The 14,521-nt window shown below is 44.1% G+C and overlaps 1 protein-coding gene across 1 annotated transcript in view; it reads right to left on the minus strand.

Moving 5' to 3' along the window:
* Window positions 1-14,521, minus strand: part of Sox5 (SRY-box transcription factor 5) — a 383,729-nt gene that overhangs the window by 108,624 nt on the left and 260,584 nt on the right. The window contains exon 7 of the mRNA XM_042699480.1: window positions 13,523-13,643. Coding sequence (XP_042555414.1) covers window positions 13,523-13,643 — 121 coding nt within the window. The remainder of the gene's footprint in view (window positions 1-13,522; window positions 13,644-14,521) is intronic.

Genomic DNA, 14,521 nt, shown 5'->3' on the forward strand with positions numbered 1-14,521 from the left:
CCCCCACCCCGAAGATATACATGTGGCTATATCATATAAAAAGAAAGGAAGAGTTTTGTTGTTGTTGTTGTTATTGTTTGTTGGTTGTGGGGCTTGAACTCAGGGCCTGGGCGCTGTCCCTCAGCTCTTCAGCTCAAGGCTAGAGCTCTACCACTTGAGCCACAGTGCCCCTTCTGGCTTTTTCTGTTTATGTGGTGCTGAGGAATCGAACCCAGGGCCTCATGTATGCAAGGCAAGCGCTCTACCACTGAGCCACCTGCCCAGCCTGGAAACTCTAGTCTTTAGAGGTTGGCCCTGATTCAGACGAAGGGATCATCCCGGCGACACCCTTGGGATGGTCCACCAGTAGCTCTATAAGAAGCAGGACAAAAGTGAGGTGTATGAGAACCGTTCTCTTCTCGGGCAATTTCTCGGGCCACTTTGGGTCTGTGCCAGCCAGGACGTTCACCAGATGAGGCCCCTTGATCTGCACCCTGAAATTACTGTGGGATTCTGTGATACTAACCACTGAGCAGAGACAGATATGCTGGTGGCAATCACCAGAGAAGGGAAGATTCTTCTATGAGCTGGGATCGCTGGACAAAGGACAGAAGGAGTGGCCGGGCTTGGCGTAGGCCCTGAATCGAAACCAAGAAGTAGAGAAAACACAAAACCTGTGTGTGTTAGCTGTGTCTCTTTCCCCACTGTAAAACACTGACAGAAAATGCTCAGGTAGGAAGGATTGATTTCTGTTCCGTCTCTCAGACGTCAGTCTGTTGTGCTGAGGCGGGCTGGGGAAAGAGTAGCTTACATCATGGCAACCAGGAAAGAGAAAAGGGAGAAAACTGCAGGAGGGATTGGAGCAACCAGGGCTGCTTCCGGTATCTCACCCTCTCCCCGCCATGCTGTTCTCTTGATGGATAGACAGCTCTCTCTCTCTGTCTCTCCATTAGGTGAGAGCTGTCCGATTGCATAGGCACCTCCTGGGTATTTTCCCACCTATTCACTGTGAAAATTCAGATTAACTATATTGTAAGCTGCAACCGGGGCCACACAGGGACTCTCAGGATGATTTGTTGAATGGATGAGCCGGTGAGGCTAAAAATGAGAAGTACTCCAGGACTATCACCGTGATTGTGGTGGAAACATGTCTGATCTTAACTAAATTGAAGACTCCTCAATGGTGCCAACCTGAGAAACTGGCGCCTCACTGAATAGATATTCAATTAATTCTTCTCCTCACAACTGGTTAACCATGGAGACTCTAAAACCCCACCATCTACTTTCTCTCCTAAGCCACTAGAAACCGATCGGTTGGGGTAACTGCAGATGCTTTTGCTGTGCTTTAGAAATCTCTTTTACTGTTTGGTGTTACTCTGGATTGGACTCGGGCAGGCACTCCACCGGCTGAGACATGCCTCCACCCCTTTTCATGCTCTCAGAGTCGGATCTTGCATGATGCTATATGCCGGGAGTAGCTTGGGCTGTGATGCTCTTCCTTGCGCATCCTTCCTTATATTCACTGCAGAGGACAGACATCCACAATGTGTGCTGCCATTGACTCCCGTGTAAACGTTGAGATTGAAACTATTTCCGTACCATTTGATGTTAGAAATCAAACAGTCACAGAGAATACTCCTGTGCAAAGTGCGGCAGTCATTTCTGTTCACTGAGAAGATTCCACTGCGCTTAGGACTTCTTCAGAGCGCCTGAGCATGGTCCAAGGTATTGAACGAGGAGGAGATGTTGTCCGTGGAGGAAGAGATGAACGATCCTGTCTTGTCCTCATTGCTCAATGTCAGTTTGGATGTCCTGAAAGTCCTAGCAAGCTGGAATCTGCTGCCTCATAGAAGACAATGAGTTACAATTTCTCCCTTGTAAAGAGTCAGAATTATAGCAATTCTCCTAAGCCACCTTGTAGGACTAAGAAGAAGAGGCTTGGTGTACAAAGATCGAGTTGATGAATCTCTAAGTTTGTTTTTTGATATGTCAAGAATAGAACAGAACTTTTCGTGTTAGAATCCCATTATGAGAAATGCTGGTATTCCATATTAACTCTCATGGGATCATAAGAAATAAATCTAAATATTTCAACTGAATTTTATTTGAGAAAACAAAATTAATAAATCAGCTCTTGTTTGACTATATGGTTATTTCTTTCTTAAATAGAGATACTCAGAAGTAATTGTTAGCTCTTAACTGCGTTGTCACAGGCTGACATTTTTTCAGTAACGGATTTTTAAATGAAATAGATTTTATGGCTTTTTAATGTAGCATGGCAAATGAAAACTTTATTCTATTTAATTTAATAGTTACCTAGATGGCTGGCTCAGAAGATTAATTTATGAACTCTTTAAGAAACCACACTCAGAACAGGAACTCTCTTCTGCACATAGAAGATAAAGCACAGATTTTTTTTTTCATGTCTTTGCCAATAAATTTGAGGGTTCTAGTACCAACGAACATCCCTGGATTAATTATCGAAGAAATCTGAGACTCCCTTAAGGGAGTGGAAATGGAACAAAGGGTCTCTTGTCCTTTCTGAGTTCTAGTACTGCTACTAGCCATCTATTGTACAATAGATGCTCAAAGCAAATCATTCATTAAGAACAGATAGCGCTGCCTGGTAGATCAAGCCTGTAATCCGTGTTGTTTCCAAGTCAGAGATCAGGAGGATCATAGTTTGAAGCCAGCCTGGGCAGAGAAGTTCACAAGACTCCATCTCTATGCCTGGGCATGACGCTACTGTCCTAAGACGCTCAACTGCCGGCTGGGCGAGAAAGCCCGGGTGTACAGTGAACACACCATGGCTCAGGACAGTGGTGTTTGCCCGTTGTCTCCAGCTGGAGGGAAAAAGGCCTCTGCCCAGGCAAGATTCATCGTAAAATAAAACCCTTCCTTGAAACGAGCCAGGGCGTAGAGGGGCCGGGAGTCTGGCTCAGGTGGAAGAGCGCCTGACTTTCCTCCATGAGGACCTGACTTCAATCCACAGTATTTCCACAAAATGCTGAGAGGGTGTGTGGGGTGGGGAGAGCTGGGGGGGAAACGATGGAAGGGGGGACCTGGGTGGAGATGCGCGGTCCCCACCAACTGACAGGAGTCGGCATTCCTTCGCGTGGCTATTAAAAGGTAACAGCCGCGTCTTATCTTACAGAACCTGCTTTTATGATAGTCAGGGCTCTATTGAAGTCCCAAGTCCAAATGTTGCCTCGCTATTGTTTAGAAGAAAATGAACGGTACAAGAGGCCGTGTACCCAAGAGTGTGAACATGCTAAAACCCACCAATGTGGAAGGTGAGATGCTTGGTCTTTATTAGTTCTGACTTGGAATGTTAATAAGGCTGAGCAGGTACTTGGGTTTGTTTTGTTTTTTTTTTTGACATTCTGGAAAATCATTCCACTTTTCTGCCTCTCGAGGTTTCTGACAGACATCTCACGTTCCAGGATGCACGCTGAGATGGTTGTCTGCAAGCGCGAATGAGAAACTCTACCTCACGGTAAGGAGGAGACCCGCAGGGTGCAGGTGCGAGGTGACACCGAGCCTAGAAGATTTCTGCTCGATTGACAAACTCTCAACCTCGGAAAATTACACACAATTATGGAACCCCTCACTTCCAAAGCACTCAGAAGCAAGTAGGATGGGGTAAACTACAAGAATATAATTATGCTGTAATATCATTTTTTCTTTGTCAGTCATGGGTCTTGAACTCTGGGCCTGGGTGCTGTCCCTCAGCTCTTCAGCTCAAGGCAAGCACTCTACCGCTTGAGCCACTGTGCCACTTCCGGTTTTCTGGTAGTTGATTGGGGATAAGAGTCTCACAGATGTTCCTGCCCCGGGCTGGTTTTGAACTATGATCCTCACATTTCAGCCTCTTGAGTAGCTGGGATTGCAGGCATGAGCCACCAGCTCTCCCGGCTGCTCTAATAAAATCTTAAGAATGGGTCAAAGAAAGAGCTTTGGGTGGTTTTGCTGTTGTGTGGAGAGGGGTCGGCTCAAAGACTAGTTACTGATACAGATCAGTTCCACCCTCAGAATTACAGTGCCTAAGATCGATTATGTGACTGTGTTTTATAAACAATAAAACACAGTAGAGTCAATTCTAGAAGTTTTTAATTCTATGATTGCCACCTCTCCCTTCCCCCCCCTTTGTGATAAATCTTGTGAAACTAAAATCAAATCCATGTTGTATGAAAAACACTGTATTTTCCTGACCTAGGATAATTTCTTCCATGCCACCTGGATAGTGGCTTTCACCAAGGCCAATCGCTTCAGATTCTCAAGCCAGGGATCTGACTTTTGCTCACTAATCTAACCGGGAAAGAAATGTAGACATTGTGTCCATTCAGGAAAGTGAGCCATTCTTCCCAAGAATGAACATTTTGCCAAGCTCTGTGTGGAAACCAAGCTCTCCTCAAGTCTTGTGTTGATAAACTCCGAGGATTGTGTTCTTTCCAACCCGGAGCACAGAAGCTGAAAGGTACACGTCCGTCATCCTCTGCCTTCTGCTTATTAACAAAGGAACTACAGTGTGCCAACGGGGCGACACATGTTTCCCATTTTGTCAGCTTGATAAAAGTGCACCATGTCAACGGTTTTGAGCCTGTGATCTGGGGGTCCTAGGAGCACTGATTGTCCACAAGCTGTCTGTCCACTGACCTGGCTGACTCAATCAGAAATTAGCATGCATCAGATATAATAGGATCCACGTGACAGCCACACTCAACAATGAACACATGTGACATTAACTCAAAGCAGAGACCCGGACCGGCAAAGAGACCTGGCGAGGTTTATGGTATTTGACTCCTATGCATTGATTTTGTTGTGGGGTAGGATGAGCTAATTATCAGAAAGTTTCCATTTTTAAAAATTAGTATTACTGTTGGAAGTGGAAATCTGTGCAGAAGCCTCGCAGAAGAGTAAGCACAGCATAGTTTATTAAGTTGGGCTCAGGAAATTCTGTTTATTTATATAAAGCTACTCTCATGAGACAATTAAGTATTTCAATCAGTAACTTTATACAGTGGTTTTTATTTAGCACATTGCTAAAAAATTAATGCATGTGTTAAGATGCAGAGAGAGTATATGGATATATTTCTTCTTGCATAAAGCCTGAAGTCATTAAATACTGTTTGTAAAAATAAGAAAAAAAATCATAAGATCTAAAGTCATGCACCAGTGAGTGGCTCAGGCCTGAATCCTAGCTACTCAGGAGGCTGAAATTTGAGGATCGAGGCTTGAAGGCAGCCTGGGCAGGAAAGTCCAGGAGATTTTTTTTTTTATTTCCAATTAATCACCCAAAACCTGGAAATGTAGCTTTAGCTCAAGTGGTAGAGTACAAGGCTTGAGCAGAAAAGTTCAGGGACAGCGTCTGGGCCCTGAGTTCAGGCCCAGGACTGGTATACACACACACACACACACACACACACACACATCTACTGAGCTCTACTACTGGAAATGAACAACCAGAAAAGGATGAGGTTGTGTAAAACCAAGCCAGCGCCTCATCAGCTCGGGCTACTGCTTTTGTGCATACTTATTATCTTGAGTTACACCTCTTGTAGGTGTGGCACCGTGAGGCTAATTCCAGATTTCGTGGGAAATGCATGATAAATGCAAGGATAAACACTGGTGTGGTTTGATGATCCTTTGGAGGGGTGGACCGGACCTTTGTTTTCTCTGGGATTTCCTTACCTTGGTATTCATCATTTACAAATAATCTAATGCAGTGCCAGAACTGTTTCATATCTAATTGTGTGTGTGTGTGTGTGTGTGTGTGTGTATGTGTGTGTGTGTGTGTGTGTGTGTGTGTGTGTGTGTACTAGTATGGAGGCTTGAACTTGGGGCCTCTTGCTGTAGCTTAGCTTTTGTGTTCAAGATTGGTGCTCTAACCGCGTAAGCAACATGTCCACATCCAGATGTTTGTTTGTTTTCTGCTCATCCTCGGCTTGAACTCAGGACCTGGGTGGTGTCTCTGAGCAGTTTTGCGCCAGACTGAAGCTCTACCACTTGAGCCACAGCTCTCCTCCTAACTTTTTGCTGGTTAATTGGTGATAAGAATCTCACCAGCTTTTCCTGTCCTGGTTGGCTTCAAACCTCAGTCCTCAGGCCGCAGCCTCCACAGTAGCAAGATTACAAAGGTAAGCCACTGCACCAGCCTTCATATGTAAACTTGCTCTACTTTGTAGCTGGGGAGATTAAAGCTGAGTAAATTTTCTAGGTAGGGCATAAGGAGCAGAAGGAGGGGGGGGAACCTACACTCTCACTCACTGTACGAGGACTTGTTTGAGATTTGATTAATTACATCAAACAAACACAACTTGAATGCCTGAGATGATATTGATAAAGGTGTCAACTGGTTTATATAAATGAATCAATCTTCTCCTCCTCCTCCTCCTCTTCCTGCTCTTCCTCCTCCTTCTGACTTAGGTGCTAGGCCTGAGCTTTTGTCTTCAAGCTTTGTGCTCTACCACTTGAGTCACAGCTCCACTTCTGGATTTTTGGTGGTGAACTGGTGATAAGAGGCTTCCCTGTCTGGGCTAGCTTCGATCCATGACCCTCAGTTCTGAGTAGCCAGGATTACGCACATGAGCCACTGGTGCTTGGCGCTTAGCATTTTACCTAGTCTTGTAAGTTACCAAGTAATTTTTGTTCTATCCACTTCTATGGTTGGCGATGGGAAAGGTCAATCATAACAACTTGCTGACTTTTTTTTAAAAAAAAGGTCATAATAATTTTTTAAAACTAATATTCACTGAAAGTTTTTGGGTTCAATGGTTTAAAAAAGAAAAAAAAAACTAAGGTCCACTTAGGCCAAATGAAATACCAAGGTACTTATTTCTATTAACGATGTAATGTCAAAATAACTCAACATGGTGTCAAATCAGTGTCTGTGTATTTTGTTCAGAATTAAAATACATACGTGTGTGTGTGTGTGCGTGTTCCATGTGCCCTTAGGAATTACTACAGAAGCCTGGTAGGACCTTGGCACACATCTTGCGGAGCCCTGGTTGTACAGGTGTGTTCATCTTGCTGGGCACGCCTGTGTGTCTATAAACTCGGGCACATGTTTAACAAGCATCTTCAGAGAGCCAAGCACTCTCAAGTTTGTTCTTTTACGACTGTTTTGATGATCCTGAACATAGGAAAAGGCCTGGTTTTATGGGGCTTTGACTTTCCTACAGATTCTTCTTTTTCATCTACATTAAATTGTTCACCGCCCGAAGTTTCCAAAGTATGTATTTGTTTATTTTTCCCATGGAATTTTATTTTCGTGCATTTTTTTTTATTGTGATGACAGAGGCGACGGTGACATCAGTCAGGTCTTGTGAACGCATTTCTTTTCAGACCATGCCCCCCCTTCCCTGGCTGCCTCCCAGTGTTTCCCTCCCCTCCCACAAGTTGTAGAGTTCATGCTCCACGTGGTGTCCAGTGCCTTGTTCACCCCCCTGTCCCTCCATTTCTGTGACTCCTCCCCCCCCTCAAAGATGGAGAGAAGAACAAACAAGACAAGGGGCAAAGAAGACCAAAAGAGCAGAAAAGAAAAGATAAACCTTCTTGTTTCCAGCTCCTGGAGTTCATGTCAATAAATACTATTTTACATGACCGGCTTTCAATGGCAAGACTGGAAATGTTATATCCAAAGAGAAAGGAGAGGGAAAGGAAACTGCAGCTACCGAGACTAAGAGAAAGACCTACCCTTCTCATTTCCACTCTGGGATGGAGGACGGAGGTAGGTGGAGAGGGAGGGGGAGGAGTGAGCAGCAGAAGAAATGGTTTTTGAGCAGCGTTAGCCAGCGGAGCTCGGGAGTCTCTCTGGTGTCTAACATGCTGGGTAGACAGGCACATGGCCCTCCAGAAACATTTTCCTCTCTTTCAAGTAGAAGCTTTTGCTAAGATGTCAACCAAGCTATACGGAATGCGGGAAGATGACGTCTCCTCTCTAATACACCAGTGGCCTGCAGGTGTCAAAGGGTCTGGGTTCAAAAAGTACACACATCCGCCCAAATTTCACAGCGCGCAGGTTAGCTAGGTAAAGAGTCTACTCGGAATTCCAGCACAAGCAAATGGTCTGGGGTCTGGGACAGTTCAACCATCCAAATGGCAATTGAGCTAATTTGCTTGCACACTCCATTATAGGACATTACAGCCTCAAAGCTATGGAGATGATGTTTGACAGACTTTAGTAAGGGGTTCTCACCATTGCTTGCCAGCTCAAATGAGTGACTTCCCCCAGATTTAAATTAGGGCTGGGATCTTTAATTATATGTTACCAAAGGATACATGTTTGCACATGACAGCTTAGCTAATAGATTAATAGAGCTGACGAGTTAAAGAACTCCCAGACTGGCCATCTCAATCCCTGACTGGACTGGTCTCTGAATACAGGTGACTGGTTAAACGAGTGACTTTTACAATATTTCTCTCTCTCTCATTCTAAAATATATTCATACATGTTTATGCATATATGCATAACTCTAGATACAATGTATATAGATCCTTGTATACATATATGCATAACGATGAATATGTATAATGCAAAAGCACATATATGAGCCGACATGGATGTGTATATATGTTATAGACAGACATATGAATACAGATTCAAATAGAATACTCTCTGTAGAGAATGCTATACACACACACACACACCATTCATTAATGTATCATCATTTTTACATTCTAAGATGTTTACAAGAATTCAGACTTAAGAAGGGCTGGGCACTAGGGGCTCATGCCCATAATCCTAACTGCTAAGGAGGCTGAGATTGGAGGGTTACGGTTCTAAAGTAGTCCAGGGAGGAAAGTCCATCAGATGATTATTGCCAATGAACCACTAGAAAAAGCCAGGGATTAGGTGACTCAAGTGACAGAGAACTAGCCTTTAGTCAAAAAAAGAAAAAAGAAAAAAAGAAAAGCTTACCGGCCACTAGTGGCTCACGCCTGTCATCCCAGCTACTCAGGAGTCTGAGATCTGAGGATCATGGTTCGAAGCCAGTCCAGGGAAGGAAAGACCCATGAGACTCTTACTTCCAATGAACCACTCAAACACCAGAAGCTCAAAGTGGTAGAGCACTAGCTTTGAGTGAAAGAGCTGAGGGACGGTACCCAGGCCCTGAGTTCAAACCCCACGACCAACCAAGAAGAAAGAACATCTCAGGGGTAGAGACCAGGCCCTGACTTCAAACAGTACAATCATCACGTGCAACTTGTTTGTGCAGGCGCACACACATGCACACACACACACACACGCACAGAGCCATTACTGGGCTAGACATAACCCACTCATTGCTAAAGAATATACTGGAAATATATTGGAAATATATTCTTTTCCTAATAAACGTTTCTAACGTCTTTCTTATGACTTTCACTGGACAAAAAGCACAGTTTACTAAGAAAGACAGTAAGAGACTCATGAAGATGTACGTCTTTGCCCTTGATGTCCGTAATGACAAGTAGCTAAAAAGAATCTGAGATTCGAGTCATGGTTTCTCAGTATTTGTGGATGGATATGCACAGCGACTAGGAGGAGGACCACCGCATTCTCAGAAGCTCTTTTGCTTGAAATCTCGTCGGTTTTCTCTCAAGTATATGGTTGTGAGGCTATAACGCTATCCCAATGTGGCTTAGTGAGGTGTATTCTAGCGATCAAGAAAAAAAAATCTTAGAAAGGAATATTTTATGTATCTGCACAGCACCCCATATTTTCCTCCCATTGTATTTCATAAAGGAAAGGAAGTAAGACGTTCCAGCTCATAGCTGGGGTCTGCAAATGGTGCGTGTAAGTTTATTTACGTATTTCTGTCCTCGGAACACTTAAGGTCGCATGTTTAGCTCTAAAGGTTTTTCTAGGTTTGACATACTTATCAAGACACAGAGACTAAAGAAGAGAATAGGAAGAGACTAAGGAAGAGTAACGTTTTCCTTAGTGTACTCTATGGATAGATCGGTGAGAAGCTCCTGGCTTTTGATATAAGTAGTCTATCTGTCACTTTTACTTAACGAGAAATCAGAATGCCAATTATTTTTTCAAATCATTATTATTATTATTGTTGTTATTATTGTTGCCAGTTCTGGGTCTTGAACTCGTGGCCTGGGTGCCATCCCTTGGCCTCTTTGTGCTCTCCCACTGAGCCACAGCTCCACTATTGGCTCTTTCTGAGTGGTTTACTGGAGGTAAGAGTCTTGTTGACTTTTCTGCCTGGGCTGGCTTCGAACTGTGATCCTCAGGTCTCATCCTCCTGAGTGGCTATGGTGACAGGCATGAGCCACTGGCTCCTGTCTTTCGATACAAAGTCATTGTCATTATTCAGGTGTTGGGCAGAGGGATTACCATTTCAAAAGTCAGGTCATGAGTACATTTCTTCAGTCAGTGTCGCATGACACAAATCCTGTCCATTGAGAACAACGTCGCGTCACTAGACTGAAAGCACGTGGCTTCCAGAGGCGGCGAGGAGACGGTAGCCGGGCCGTGCAGGGGGAAGAGGCAGAATGGCTGGATGGCTGCTGAGAGGGGGCTCATCCGCCCAGCTCCTCCTCTAAACCCAATCCAAATGCTACAGCGTCAGCAGGCCTGGGAGTTTCTGCGTGGTTCCAGCGTCTGGCACAACGCTGGTTTCAAGGCTGCCCCTGTGGTGGGAAGAGCTCTCTTCTGCTTTATTTCCAAGGGTATAAAGGAAGTGCCCTGGCTGCTCATGGAGGCGCTTCAGGTCCACTGTGGGTAATGTATGCTGAAAGCCGGTAGCACAGTGAGGGAGGGAAACATACTCTCTGTGCTATGTTGCATGAAGACTGAGTACGTTTTCGTAGGCAGTCTGCCTGTCTGTCTGTCTGTCCAATGTGAGTCAGGGAAGGGTGGACTCTTGACCTTTTCCAGGTGCACGGTTATGCTAGGCTCACACTTGCTCTGGGTTGCTCTTTAGCCCTGATGTTGTGAATAGGACTTATATTTCTACAAATGCTTGCAGGGGGGGAGGAGAGGGTAGGAGAAGAGAGAGAGAGACAGACAGACAGACAGACAGACACAGAGACAGAGCGGCAGGGATTGAGATAGAGACACAGAGAGACAGAGAAGAGAGAACTAGATAGACTATGTATGAACTGCAGGCATTGTTTTAGACAACTATTGCTTCCTCAAGTGCTTTATTTTTCATTCTAGTAACCAAGGTTCACAAGGAAGATGGAAGGAATTTCATGGTGAAAATGCCAGAATTTGGCATATTTGATGAGTGGGCTAAGAGCTAGGACTGAGAATTCCATTTTAAAACACAGGAAATCCAGGTCAACAAAGTATTCACCAAAACAATATAAAAACTCCAAAGAACAAAGTATCATGCTAGTACTAATACATTTTTGGTACATTTGCTAGTCCTGGGGCTTGAACTCAGGACCTTCGTGCTTTACCTGAGCTTTTTAGCTCAAGGCTGGCACTCTACCACTTAAGCCACAGCTCCATTTCTGATGTTTTGGGTAGATAAATAAAAATAAAGCAGGTAGGCTGCCTTCAAACCCGGATCCTCAGATCTCAGGCTTCTGAGTAGCTTAGATTCGAGGCCTGAACCACTTGTTTGCTCATTTTTATACTCCTCAATTCTAGTCGCTTTATTAGAACTCCAGAGTTATAATCTACTTACATCAAATAAATTTATTTTAAAAATTATAACCATTTCTTCAAGAGAACATAGAGAAATGTTAAAAGATTAAGGACAAATGTTAAAATCCAGGACGTGAAAATTCAAAATATAACCTAAAAGGGAAAAGTGTAACTGCTTTGCAGTATGGTTGAGTAGAATTTCTCAAAGGCAGCAGTTACTCATGATGCAAATGAGAGAACTTAAGAGCAGATACAGAAGTGGAATTTGGCTTAAATACTATTCCACATGAATAGCTAAATGATCATTTCACCCATTTGTTAGGGGCATTCTACTTTTATCAATGAAAGTTGTTTCATAGACCTTGTTTTTTCTATATTTGTGTTTTGATCAGGGTTACGATGTTTCAGAAGTCATTTGGCTTCCAAGTTCTCAGCCTGTCTTTGACATTTGTGCTGCAAGTTTTTCCCTTCGTAGAATACAGACGGCATGCTGGCTATAGGAGCTTTCAGATTACTACTCAAACTATCAGTGGACAAGTTACTTTTTGGCTTAAGAAAGAAGGAAAAGATGCAAAGTCACAGAGCATTTAAGTGAGCCTACAACATAAACAGTTACCTGTTTACACAGAGCATGAAGGGGTATCATGATCACATCAAAAATGATCACCTATTGGTGAAAAATGTCATTCACTCAAAATTGAGAGTGTTCTGGAAGCTGAAACACTACAATGCATTTAGATGGATTCCTCTACACTCCTTACCAAGCTTAAAACTAAAATCAAAGGGGAAACATACAAGACTCTGGACCCAGGAGGAGGACGCAGGACACACAGTGGAATTGGAAGAGATTTGGGGAACGGCGGATGACCAATGAACTGCGAGGCAGACAGCGTTCAGGTTTCATTTAACAACGAAACCAACAGAAGCCAGGCGCCATGACTCACACGTATCTCAGCTACTCAGAAGGCTAAAATCTGGGGTCTGAAGTTCCCACCCAGCCAGGCAAAGAACATTCACAAGACATTGATTTCCAATTATCCAGAGGAAAAAAAGCCCAAAAGGAGATGTGACTCCAACGGTAGAGCGCTAGCCTTAGGCACAAAAGCTCAGGGACAGCACCCAGGCCCTGGGTTCAAGCCCCAGACTGAGCATAAAAGTCAAGAATAAAACACGTAGGTGTAGGTGGCTCACACCTGTCATCCTAGCTACTCAGGAGGCTGAGATCTGAGGATCACAGTTCAAAGCCAGCCCCAGCAGGAAAGCCTATGAGACTGATCTCCAATGAACCACCAGAAAACCAGAAGTGGAGCTGTGGCTCAAGTGGTAGAGCGTTAGCCTAGAGTGAAAGAGCTCTGGGACAGTGTTAAGGCCCAGAGTTCAAGTCCCACAATCAACAACAACAACAACAAAAATCCCTACACAACAAACAAAAAAAAAAAAAAAAAAGAGAAGACTAATGAGAAACTGAGCCGCGTGAACAGGGAGGAGCAAAATGGTGGAGGGTCAACGAGTTCAGGAATCTAGATGTATCTTTCTGGGTAACAGAAACTTCTTTAAACACAAAGGGGAGGGTTAGGGGAGGGATGTGTGAGAACGTTGAAAGGGGTGGCTCTGATCTAGATATACTGTACAACTACTTAAGGATAAAAGAATTAAAAAACCAAGTTCCCATTGTACCTCTGCATAAATAAATACATCATAAAGAAGTAAAATAAACCCTCCAATTGCATTCACAGTTTTAGTATAGTATGGAAACCAAAGATACAGAAGTGAATTTATGAAGTGCAAATCATGGTTTTCGAAGCACAAGAGTAATCCACAGGCTGTTACTAGAAACACCAACACACGACCTTTCTGCCGCCATCTTGGTGTGGCCTTCCGGTAACCCAGCCCAGTCTCCAGACCCCACGCTCTCCACCCTTCCCTAGTGGCCCAGCCCTGGGGGGGACTTACTGCATCCGGCCTTGTAGCTGAAGCCGGGAGGGAGGAGGAATCCTTGCTGGGCGGCTGCAGCCAGGGTCCTTTGATCCGGAGGGAACACGGGGATCATTAAGGGCGGCAATTGACCTTGAACCTGCTGAACGAGACAGAGAGAATCAAGAGCAGAAGTTTCCAGATCTTTCACTCTTCCACCCTCCTTCAGTTCATGGTTCAAGGAAAATTCAATGACATAAGTTATTCCACCAAGGTTAAGGGCTCAAAAAATGATGAGTAGGCGGCAATGAAGTGAAATGTATCTCCGGAATTAACATCCGTTAGGATGGATTCTTTCTTCTTGTTATTATCTTTAAGTAGTTGTACAGAGGAATTGTTTTTTCACAAAGTAGTTGATGAATACAATGCATCTTGATTCATGTCACCCCTTTTCACATTCCGCTCTCCCCGCCCCCCCATCCAACGCCACCATTTTATCTCCCGGCCACAGCACAAATTCATTTTTCATGAGATAAAAACTAAACTGGTATCCTATGGATAACTTCACTATCTGAAGATAGAACTCTCACGGTCATAGAGTAAGTCTTAACAATCTTGAATAACAGGCCAGAAGAAAACCTATGCAACAATGACGACTTTCCCCTTCATTGGGTGACGAAGTGACTGGTTTGGTGGGAATGTAAACTAATACGACCACTCTAGACAGCAGTCTGGAGGTTCCTCAAACAAACGAAACCCAGGTCTTCCCCATGTCTCCGCCATACCACTCCTGGGCACCTACCCTGAACATGGTAAGCCAGGATACGATGAAGACACCTGTGCAGCCATGTTCATTGCTGTACTATTCACAATAGCCAAGATACAGAGACAGCCCAGATTCCCCACAATAGAGGATTGGATGACAAAATGTGTGTTTACAAAATAGAATTTTACACAGCCAGTAGAAAGAACAATAAGGTGCCATTTTCAGGGAAATGGATGGACCTAGGACAAATCATGTTAAGTGAGGTAAGCCAA

This window comes from Dipodomys spectabilis, unplaced genomic scaffold, assembly GCF_019054845.1.
Source record: "Dipodomys spectabilis isolate Male_0828 unplaced genomic scaffold, ASM1905484v1 ptg000252l, whole genome shotgun sequence".
In the NCBI taxonomy this organism is placed as follows: domain Eukaryota; kingdom Metazoa; phylum Chordata; class Mammalia; order Rodentia; family Heteromyidae; genus Dipodomys; species Dipodomys spectabilis.